At 35.9% G+C, this 12,117-nt stretch overlaps 1 protein-coding gene across 4 annotated transcripts in view; it reads left to right on the forward strand.

The window, feature by feature from the left end:
- LOC142344093 (uncharacterized) overlaps nucleotides 1-12,117 on the forward strand; it is a 120,590-nt gene that overhangs the window by 66,515 nt on the left and 41,958 nt on the right. For all 4 annotated transcript variants that reach the window (XM_075395582.1, XM_075395598.1, XM_075395590.1 and 1 more), the window contains 2 exons: nucleotides 1,120-1,635; nucleotides 6,486-6,733. In XM_075395582.1, the coding sequence (XP_075251697.1) occupies nucleotides 1,120-1,635; nucleotides 6,486-6,733 (764 nt within the window). The remainder of the gene's footprint in view (nucleotides 1-1,119; nucleotides 1,636-6,485; nucleotides 6,734-12,117) is intronic.

Here is a 12,117-nt window from a genome sequence, read left to right on the forward strand (position 1 = left end):
AAAAAGCGAGTGGTTGTGCGGCGTGAATTTTTTGCGCTCTAATTTTAAAGTAGAGTGAGAAAATGGTGTTTGAAAAAATTCGTTTTCTTGCTAGTGGTTTATTGTTCACATGCGGCAATTTCACTTTGATTTTCACTAATTTTTCGAATTTTTGGATCGGATGTTTTTCTTAATGGTTTTCCCAATTCATTCATAGTTCATTCTAGGCCTATTTTTTTTTGTTTTAACCAAATTTCACTTTTTCGCTAGTGGTTTTTTGTTCACATGCTGCATTTCAACTTTGATTTTCTACTTTTTTAAAGTTTTTTATCTGATTTTTTAAGAAATGGTTTTCCCAGTTCTCTCATAGTCCCTACTAGGTCTAGTCTTTTGTTTGGTCAATGAAAATTTTTTGAGTTTTGCGTCAGGAATTGTCCCGCTATGTTTTTTTTATTTCGTCTAACCGATTGTTGTTTCGTCTTACCCTGACTTTTTCAATGACTTCAGTGACTTCTACTGCTTAGCAGTTAAAACTTGTCTGCGTGACGTCATTTCTGCTTTTAGGTCGAATGCGTGACTTACCTCACTCAAAATAATGACTTCTGAACTCACTTATGGAACTTTATGTACATTTACTAGTTAAAGATCAATAGTGTGCATCTAAGTAGTGCCAAACTTATATGCCCTAATTCTCGAGTATTAGTCTTCAGTTTTTGATTTTGAAAATCAATGTTTAAGAACTCTTTTAGGGCTTTTTCCTTATAAACCGTATGTGTATCATAAAAATGACAGTACGTATCTAACCCAAAAAATCTAGTGGTCTACTAAAGGACTTTTGGTCAATCTGCCTATCTTATTTCTTCAGTTGTTTCAATTCATGGAAGGACACAAGCGTCTATCCCGGCTATTTTCGGCAATCTGCCGGCTATGTTTTAGATAGCGAGTAATTAAAATGTTAAACAGCGGATGCTGAAAATGGGCAATTATTTTTCTCATGTGTTCACCTCATAAAATTGAGTGAGTTCTGATAAATTGTTATTTTCTAACATGATTTTGTGTTGCTTCAATATATGCCTGAAATACTTAATGTTTAACGGCAAGTTGATGCGTTTGAAGTTTGAGTATCGAGTTGACTTTCAGGAGTTGGAGTTGTATCAACTGGCTGTGTGATTGGGTCAACCGGGATCACACCTCAGGACTGCCCGGGTTTGAGGACCACCAGATGGGTTCACAAAAGCTTCATGCGTCTCCTAACATGCTGGTTAATGCCTCTTGGAACTACTTGGTGAGCTGGAACGCCTGGCCTGAGAGCCTCTCTGAACAACTCTACGTTGTATTGCCTGTCAATGCTCAGTACCACATTGAAAGGCTTCGAATTGGAACTGATGATAAAGATGAGGATGAAAACGAACAGCATTACGAAACTCCAAGCAGACCAGTTGCTGTTTCCCGTCACTCTGGTAATGGTGGTGCAAACGATTCGTTGCCCTCAGTGACTCCATCTTACGATTCTTCTCCCAGGAATGACTTTGTTCAGCAACAACCCCCTACGTCACTCTATGAAAAGAAAACTCCAAATGACCAACATCAAGTGAATGAAGGACTGTTGTCAGACGCAGAACATCAGATTCTCCAGTCCATTGATCAGCCCCATCTGTAAGCTAATCTTATTCAGAATAGTAGAAATATAAGAGAATCATTTTCACATCACTGCCAATTACTCAAAATATGGAATCTCACTAACCAAAGCAGATCTTTAACCAAATTTTGTGTTGTGACAGTAGTTTAAGAAGAATCATTAGAATGGAATTTGTCAAATTATTAAGGAATTGTAGGAAATTCTTCCTTTTCTCTAGTTAACAAATTTACAAAGTTTTATTGGTATTATCAGTGCAGAAAACTAATGCCGTTTTGCACTATCAATCGTTTTTTTGCTCCCTTTTCTGTCCCTTACCTAGTGCGGCGAGCCTCCCTAGTGAGCTGGCTACAACAAAAGACAGCCAGTCACCAGTCGCTTGAATGCAATTCGGCTTACCTCAATTGCTTGTGTTTAATAACCGCCGTCTGCCTCTCAACGGCTATTTTTTGGCGCTCTCTGTTTTACAATTCAAGAATTTGAATTGTATTGAGGCGCTGTCTTTTTACGACTCGAAGAGGAGTTTTAGTGGAGCGTCTTTTTTTGATTGGTAATTTTGGTGGAGTATTTGAAACAGGAAGTGAAATGTGTGAAAACAAAGTGTTTAAGTCAGTTAGCTGAAAAGCAGAGAGAAGAGTTGTTTTCTTTTCATGCTATATTTCTGAGAGAGAGCGAGAAAAGTAGGTGTGATCAATTTTCGCTAAGCGACTAAATATTTGATCACGTGCGGCATTTTCAAAGCAGTTTTTTTAGTTCAAACTACATTTTTTTCTGTCAAAGATGTAATTATCGTTTGCCCAAACTAGTATTAGGAAGTTTGAAAGCTTTTTTGACCATCTGAATCAAATAATGTTGTTTTAGATTCAGTATTGAGCAGTTTTTATCATTTTGCCTTGTTGTAAGTGTTTCGCAGTTTTGAATTCTTCAGATTTTTATAGCATTTTGGGGAGTTTTGTGGTTCAAATTAGCTGTTTTAGTGGATTTGGTTGGCTTCGATATAGTTTATGTTGATTTTGATTTGTTTTTTTAAAAATATTTGAGTAAATTTAAGCAAATTTTGGCCGATTTTAAGTTTTTAAAGAATTTTTTGAATAATTTTGCTCATTTTATGCGTCTCGTTTTTTTGTTTAATCTATAACTTGCAGCTATTATATAGATTTTGCTCCTAAAAGGTGTCGTTAAAGGTCAGAATAAACACTTTTCACTGAAATAATTAATAGGAAATTTTTAGTTTTTTCAGGTTCTTTTATTCGTTCTTTGAGATTTTTGTGGTTTAGTAAGTTTATGCAAGGTGTTGAGTTAGCAAGTGCCTGAAAAGAAGCTGTGGTAAAATTTATTTGCGCATTAGTTGATGGGAAATGCTTTTCGGCATTTGTTGGTTAATTTTTTTGAATTGTTTTGTGGAATTTTTTTTCTAAAGTCTTACATTATATTATATTTCTCTATTGTATTCTCAGTTTATATCTTAAATCAACATTTCTGTCGCTTTTTCTGTCAATTGGTAGCTGTTTGATTGCTCTCAAACAAAGTTTGTAGCATTTATATTAGTCCTGTCGGTGTTTTTTTATGCGATGTTTCGCTTGACTAATTTTTTGTCTGACGCATTTGACTTTTCGTCCTCATAAACGGGATAAACAGGTAGCGCACAGCGGGTAATAAGTGCCCTTAGAGTCTTTCAGCTCACTGGTTTTCACGTATGCGATTCACAGAAACTGTTTTGGAAACTTATACTTATGGTACGAAGGGCGGTTCGTAGAGATTGACCCCCCACTGTTGCCGCCCCATCAGCCCCCCGGTGCACCACCCGCCCGCTGCGCTCACGCCCCTTCAATTAAGCTAAAGCTAGACTCACTAAACCGTGCCTAGCTACTGACGAAGCCAACCTCTTTCTGGTCGTTTGAGAGCAATTCACCCGACGTCAGTCGGTTATGTTTTTTTATTGAGATCCAACTGTGTTGATAGGTTTTGCCAGTAGATGTTTTGGAGCTACAATTTGGAATATTTTTTAATCAGATTCTTTACCAGGTTTTTAAGTTACTTTTTCATTGTTAACTCCTGTTTTTGTTTCAAATTGATTAGCATAATCAATAAGGAGATTTTTCATGTTAATTAGGTTAGTCATTTTTCTACGTTTCATTTTTCTACTTTTCATTTTTCTACGTTTCATTTTTCTACGTTTCATTTTTCTACGTTTCTACGCATTTTTCGAGGCGTTTCCGGAAGTCTGCCGGCTATGTAGTGATGATTTTGGTCACGCTGAAACAGGAAGTGGGAGTGAGAAACTCGTGCCGTGTTTGAAAAGTTCGCTTTCTCGCCAGTGGTTTTTTTTGAATGCGGCATTTTGACATAATTTTTGACATACGATTTTTTTCCGTTTTGTTACTTTTTATCTGAATTTTTTTCTAAATGGTTTTCTCATTCCATTCGCAGTCCGTTCGAGGTCTAGTTTTTTGTTAAGTCAATGAATATTCCTTCATTTGTAGTCCAGGACTTGTCCTGCCATGTTTTTTTTAATTCGCTTCACCTTTTGATCACGTTTTTCGTTTTACATATGTCACGATTTTCACGTTTGTCTTCGGACTTACCTCACTCACTGTTTCAGCTGAATGGATTTTAAATTCTTTCACGCATTTAATTACGCAATGTAGTGAATACGGCCAATCCCAATATGCGTTAGCGGGTCATCGGCGGCTATTTTTTGGCAATTTGCGTCTATGTTTAGTCTTTTACTTAGGTTTGTCTCGTCGATTTTTTCTGCTGATAAATTGTTCTTATTCAGAATTCACTTGCTTTCTTATTTGCGGAAGCTGTCTACACAATGTCAAGATCCATTCTAAGTACGCTCTATGCTCTCTCTCTCTCTCTCTCTCTCTCTCTCTCTCTCTCTCTCTCTGTTCAGTCGTTTGAACACATGCGATTAGAGATTAATATCAGACATAGTTTGACAAGCCCGAAATTTTCAAGACCGATTTTTAAGACGATTTCTTTTTAATCGGAGGCAATCTGCCCTTGTGAACTGCTATCTCGCCACAATTTTGAAATGATACTGTTCATGCTATCAAAAAATCTCTAAATTGCTTTTTAATAGCCGCGTCTTCAATTCCAGGCGGCTATTATAGCGCTCCTAATTTTTTACAATTCAAAGAATTTGAATTGTATTGTGGCGCTGTCTTTTTTTAAGATCTGTTCACACATTTTCATGATTTTTGAAGTCAAATTGGAGTAGTGATTTTGGTCACGCGGAAACAGGAAGTGGAGCGAAAAAGCGAGTGGTTTTGCGGCGTGAAATTTTTGCGCTCTAAATTTAAAGTAGAGTGAGAGAACGGTGTTTGGACAAAAATTCGCTTTCTAGCTAGTGGTTTTCTGTTCACATGCGGCAATTTCACTTTGATTTTTACTGTTTTTTTAATTTTTTGGATGGGATTTTTTTTCTAAATGGTTTTCTCAATCCATTCATTGTCCGTTCTAGGTCTAAATTTCTGTTTATTCAATGAAAATTCTTTGAACTGTAGGTCAGGGCTTGTCCTGCTATGTTTTTTACTTCGTCTAACAGATTTTTGTTTCGTCTTACCCTGACTTCTTGCAATTGACTTTTTCAATGACTTACCTCACTCAAAAAAATGTCTTCTGAACTCACTTATGGAACTTCAGGTTTTATGATTATTTACTTGTTAAAGGTCAATAGTGTGCATCTAAGTAGTGCCAAACATAAACATATATGCCCTAATTCTTGATTTTGATTTCGAATATTAATTTTGGGATCTTCTCCGTTTGTGCCCCCAGTATGGTATGCGCCCCCCAGTTACAGAGCACGTGCCATTACATAGTAAGTCATTATGTAAAAATTATTGCACGTGCATCTTAGGGGTGCAAATAATATGCGCCCACTAAGCTGAGGGGGCACAAACGGAAAAGATCTTAATTTTGAAAAGCCCTATTAGGGCTTTCTCCTTCGAGTTTATGTGTCTCATAAAAATGATAGTCCAAAGCTAACCCAAAAAGTCTAGTGCTAGTGGTCTATTAAAGGACTGGTGGTCGATCTGTCTATCTAATCTCTTTAGTTGTTTCAATTCATGGAAGGCCCCAAGCGTCTGTCGCGGCTGTTTTCCGGCAATCTGCCGGCTATGTTTTCAGTCATTCATGCCATTTTCACCAAAATTTGCCCATGAAAATTGCCATTTGTCATTTCTTATCGTTATCGAAGAGAGTTTTATTCGATTGAATAATTTGATTGATCTCTAATATTGCAATGGTAATTTGACTGTCACTTACTTTAATCGCGGAGGCTTGAGTTTACCCGAAGATATTAAAATCAAATTATAGACTGTGTAGACAAGTTTTGAAATAATTCGCTAACTTTTTAACTGCCAGCATGACAAAATTTGGTCTGAAAAATTTTGCCGAGTAAATTTTGTGCTTTTCGATTTGTCTATGGTTGATGTAATAGAGCAGCCTTTCGGAAGGCTACGTCTTAAATCGACATCTTTAAGAGATTATTGAGTCCAGTTATCATGGCTTGTATTTTGTTAATCATCAAATATGCAGGTTCACAATGGCTTTTTTCAGGCATTAGAGGAATCAATTTTCTTGCTTACTTAAAAAGTGTAATTCTCTAGAAACAGAAATGAAATTTGGGCGCATTGTATCTGTTGCCTTAAAGATGTATTTATCATACTCACGAATGGTTTGTTCTGTACAATTAAATCAGATTTTTAACCAGCAGCGTACAAAGCGTATACCAGTAAGTAAAACGTGTGTTTAATTGTGGTGTGTTATATAGCATATACAATCAGTCTACTTTTTGTTTACTTTGGACAATATGTACAGTACAGTGGAGCTTTGAGAAAAGTTACGTGGTTCATCTTTTCAGCCGCGAGACAACTCAGAATGAGATAGTAGACAGAAGATTATTGCAGTTGTTACGACAGAGGGACAGAAACGATACTTCTAGGAGAGAGGAAGAGGAGGAGGAGGAGAGAAGTTACTTCAATGCTTCTCAGATGGGGCTTCATTCACATCACAACCAGTCTAGACAGCAGCAGTCTCAGCCAATAATGGTGGATCCAGATACCTTGAGGGAGATTATCAGGGCGGAGACAGCTCATGTTCTCCAGGCAAGTGGAGTCAGCTTTGCTACTCCCATGTAGTGACAGCTGCGAAATCGAAACTGAGAATTTCTTATGACAGCTATGTTTAGTTTTTAATAGCCGCCCTCATCTCAGCCGGCTATTATAGCGGTCCTAATTTTTTTTTACAAACCAAATATTTAGATTGTTTTAGTGTGTTGTCTTTTTACGACTCGAAGAGGAGTTATGGTGATCTATTTTTTAAATAGTTTTCTTCTATATTAGAGAATGTGTTTGAGAATTCAAATGATGCAGGTGAAAAGAATTTTTTAGGTCAATCTGCTGAAGAAAATCACAGAGTGCATTTAGAATGGTTTTTGTTCAAGCATCATTCTTTTAGAGAGGGCGAGGAAAGTATGTGTAATAAAATTTTGCACTGAATTCGCCATGCGCGGCTTTTTCATAGCGATTTTTTGGTTTTAACTCGTAACTTTTGCAGCCAAGGGTATATGTCTCATTTGCTCATTTTCTAAGATAGTAATAATACAGTTGGAATCATTCGATGCATTTAAATCATTTTTGAGCTATTTTTGAAAGTTTGTTCTTTTGGGCGCTTTTTTAGCAGTTTTTATATTCTTCCTTTTATTGTAACATTTTTGGGAGTTCGGTGGTTGACCTTTGTTGTTAAGTTAAAGTTAAGTTAAATTAATTCTGCTCTAATTATAAAACAAAACTGCAAAACACTACACAGCATGGACGTCTAAAGAGCTATAAAGCTCATCAAGTTGATGCACATATGAGCTAGGAAGACAATTTAGGAAGCAAACTTCGACTGCTTTCATTTTTGTCAGACTAACGAGTGTAATTGACGGAAACAAGAGTTTTGAAATAATGTCTAAAAAATCTCATCCATAAGTTCCTTTGCATATAAGATATAAAATTTTTCAAGTTGATGTGCAAAATTTTTTCAACTTGTTTTTTTCAGGTAGGTCACTGTTTGTTTCATTTCTGCGAAAAAATTTAATTATAGCTGCGACGCTGTAAGCTGAGCGGAGCTATATTGCGGGGCTGTTGGTTTTCTTTTGTTTTGTCATCTGACGCTCTTTTCCGTTTTACACTTGTTCACACAGCAGAGCTGAATTGACTCTTGCTCTCACTAACGGCATTTGCGTGCGTGACGTCATTTATCACTCACTTTAGCAAAAGTTTTTAGGTTATTTGCGTGATTAGATTTCGATCATACGTGGCTTACCTCACTCAGTAAAATGACTTCTGCACTTTAAAACTTAAGTTTAATTTGAATTTGTTTAAGGTCAAAGGAGCTCATATGTGCAGAAAAGGTCCCTAATAAGAGGCGTCTGCGGAATGAATTTTAACAAGCTTTTTAAATTTATCGCTGAATATTTTTCACCTAGTTTTTTGAGCGGCGTCGATTTTTTTTTCAATTACGTCTTCCTCTCGCTAACAGCATTTGGGCGCGTGACGTCATTTCGCACTCGCAAAAGTTTTATATCGTTTGCGTGATTAGATTATGATTATACGTGACTTACCTCGCTCAATAAGATGACTTTTGCACTTTAAAACTTAAGTTTTAATTTGAAGTAGTTTAAGGTCAAAGGAACTCATATGTGTCATAAAGGCCCTTAATGAAAGGGCTTCTGCGCAATGAATGTTAACAAGCTTTATTAATTTATAGCTGAATGTTTTATTCATAGCTTTTTGAGCGGCGTCAATGACTTTTCATTTTCTATCTATCTGTTTCTATCTCTTTTATACGGCACGCACGTCTATTCTTTCGCAGCTATTCCGGCAATCTGCCGGCTATGTTTAATCGTTTCACACGGTTTTCAATAGAATGTTCTAAAACGTTGGTTTTAGTTTTATTAACTGGTGCATTTTTTGAGACGCTTTGTGTGATATTTTGTTTGTTGGGTGTTTGATAGAAGGACGGTTGTATTGAGTCCATTTAGTTGCAGTAAGGTCTCTCTTAGCCATTGTGATAGATAGAGTTTAAAAACACTAAAAAATAAACTGTTCAAAAAATTTCAAAACTGTTTCAAACTGTTGTATTTTGAAAATTGCCTCAATTGTACTTTTTTGTTCCCTCATTTTTCTAGTGGTTTTTGTCAATATTTCATTTTGATTGATATCAATTTTTGATGTATGTTTGTTCAAGAAAATGGAGTAAATTTAATCGAATGTTGCACATTCTGTTTTCGTTCCTATATCTTCTTGTTTTAAGCTTTTGCTGTCGCTTTTCTTCACTGTTGGATCTGAAGCTATTCACATGGTAGCGCAGTCATCTGAAATGAATTACCCTATTTGTAATTTATTGTAGTTCCTTTCTTCAGTTGTTTAGTATGTCTGACAAAAAAATTGGGTTGGTCACTGTTGGAGATTACTTCTTAAGCGGCTTTTTCAGAACAATTGTAAAGTACTGTGCAATGTTTGTAAAGGTTTGTATTTTTTAACGCAGATTTTTCGCTTGAACGTTTTTGCGCTTTTGTTCAAGTATAACCATTGAGTTCTGATGTGACTTCACGATTTCAATTGTTCTTGCTCCGAAATAAAGGTTGTTCAAACAAAACCGATTTTTGAGGGACGATTATAAGGCCCTGATTGACGAGTGGTTAATATCTCAATTGCGATGACGGAATCGGATTCAGGAGGTTGGGGTTGGAACCCTACCTTCTGATGTTTTCGCACCCATAAAGAAAAATTGATCTAGGCTACAGTCCCTGTAATAAATAACCCCGCCTGGCATTCGAGAGCAGTTTTCCGACGTTTGTCGGTTTATGTTTAAATTCTAGGTTTTTTGTAAATGTTTTTTGGTTTCCTTCCTTCGTTATACTTAGCATTCTCCTTGAATACCGTTTTATTTTGTTTTTAATCATTTGGTGGTCCATTATAAATTGAAAACCTTTTTTGCCAATAGTTGTGTCGTAATCGCAACTTGCGAGGTGAGTCTCATTTGTTTTGTTATCAGATTTGGCTGCTCTCTTATTTAGTTTTTACTGTTGTTGTTTCAAAATGATTAGGGTTAAACAGTAGTCGGAGAATTTCGTTTGAATAGTTGGTTTGTGCCTAAGGGCATGTATACTTTGAGTCGGTTTTGGACTCTTCGGGCTATATTTTAAGATTGTTCAGTATTAATGAGAAGTCAAGTTATAGTGGTGATTTCAGTCAGTCCGTTTTAGTGAAAGGAGCCAAGTGGCTATTATGTTAGGAGAATGATTTTCTCAAACTACAGCAAAAATGGAGTGACAATTTTTTGTTTGCACCATTTTTCGATTTAGAGTTTTCTAGTGCAGCGATATGACTTCTGGTTATAGTGTTCCTTTAGAGCTCTATTAGCATGTTACTTTTGTGATCTAATAGCGCGTATTTGCAGCTGCTCGAAGCCCTAAACAGGTATCTATTGCCTTTTATGACTTTCAAACTCTTTATTGTCATAAATTATCATTGAATTCTTGATTTTTGCCCGTATTTTTTATTTCGTTGTCTGGATGATAATGAGGCCAAAATTAATGAATTGAGTTGGCTTAGTTGATAGCTACATTTTTCTTTGGCTGTAACTCCTATCTTCTTCAAAAACGTTTTTGCAAATTTTTGAAAGTTGCCTGTATGCGGTGTTCGTTTTGTTCTCTAATGATACATTAAGGAACGTAATTAATGCTTCCTATTGTTATAGCGTTGTCTTTTTTTATCGTAGCTTCTCTACCGTTGACGCTATTTGTTTTCAAAAATATTTGAGAACTTTTGAGTTCTTTGTGAACTTTTGGTAACTCGACCTCTGTTTATATTGTTTTTTAATAGCCGCCCTCATCTTCTCAGCCGGTTATTATAGCGCTCCTAGTTTTTTACAATTCAAAAGCATTTGAATTGTATTGGGGCGCTGTCTTTTTTTTAAGATCTGTTCACACATTTTCATGATTTTTGAAGTCAAATTGGAGTAGTGATTTTTGTCACGCCGAAACAGGAAATGGAGCGAAAAAGCGAGTGGTTTTGCGGTGTGAAACTTTTTCGCTCTAATTTTAAAGTAGATTGAGAAAACGGTGTTTGAATAAAAATTCGGTTTCTCGGTAGTGGTTTTTTGTTCACATGCGGCAATTTCACTCTGATTTTTACTGTTTTTTTTTCGATTTTTTGGATCGGATTTTTTTCTAAATGGTTTTCCCAATCCATTACAGCTCATTCTAGACCTAGTTTTTTGTTTGAATTAATTTTTCATTTCTCGCTAGTGGTTTTTTTTTGGTTCACATGCGGCATTTTGACATTGATTTTCTGTTTTTTCTTATTTTTTTATCTGATTTTTTTCTAAAATGGTTTTCTAAATTCACTCATAGTCCATTCTAGGTCTAGTTATTCTGTTTAGTCAATGAAAATTCTCTGAATTGTACGTCAGGACTTGTCCTGCTATGTTTTTTTTCTTCGTCGAACTTTTTTTCGCTTTACCCATTTTGCCGCTTTTTCGACATTTTGCGTGAAATCTTTTTGACTTCTCTAGGCTAGTTTCACTCTGTCATTCTGCTCGAAGTCCTTTTAAACAGCAGCTGCTCAGGAAAGCAATTCACAATGAAGAGAGTCAGTATTAAAGAAATCAAAGTCAGAAATAGAAATGGGCTAAACCCATATAGCCCATTTTTAGATGCCCGGTACTTGAACTTTGTTCTCATAAGTTTTAGTTACTATCTATAATGCTTATTGGTATTGACACTAGACCCTGTAGCCTCTCACTGAGAGACAAGAGTATGTTCAATTTCAAAATGACATCAAAATAAATCGCACTTAAAAATGTTTTTACACAAAAATCAATTTTTGTTGATATTTTTTTCTTTCAATCCCAATAGAATTATGGGAATCAACGGCGGCTATCTTCCGGCAATCTGCCGGGTATGTTTTCGGTTTTTGATCGTTTTTTTCTGACTACTTTTCCAATTGATTTAGTGGATAAAAGTGTTTTGAATTGTTGTTCGAGACTTGTGCGGCGATCTTTTTTCTGTTGGTAAACATTTTTGTTGCAACGATAGGACGTTACGATCGATGCAATTCTTGTTTCTGTCCATTCATTCATTCATTAATGCAATCTACTGAATTGCATGCTTGATGTCATTTTTCACTTTGTTTTGTCTCACGTGACTTACCTCACTCTCTCAAAGTGACCGTTCATTAGGTCAACTGAGTGTGCGTCACTCTATATGAAAGCAGCTAATTACAACCGTATTATTTGCAGCATCTTAAGCAAAATTTAATATTTCAGCAATTAATAAAAAAAGAAATTTCTCCTTTTCTTTTCCTTCCTTTTTGATATCTTTTTTAGTCTGCATGCATATCTACGAAGCTATCGCAACTATTTTTTTTGCAAATTTACCGGCTATGTCTCAATTTGTTTTTTGATAATATCAGTGCTGAAAATTATAACAGGAACCCAAGACA

The sequence above is a fragment of the Convolutriloba macropyga genome, chromosome 1 (genome assembly GCF_964194025.1).
Source record: "Convolutriloba macropyga chromosome 1, txConMacr16.3, whole genome shotgun sequence".
NCBI lineage: Eukaryota > Metazoa > Xenacoelomorpha > Acoela > Convolutidae > Convolutriloba > Convolutriloba macropyga.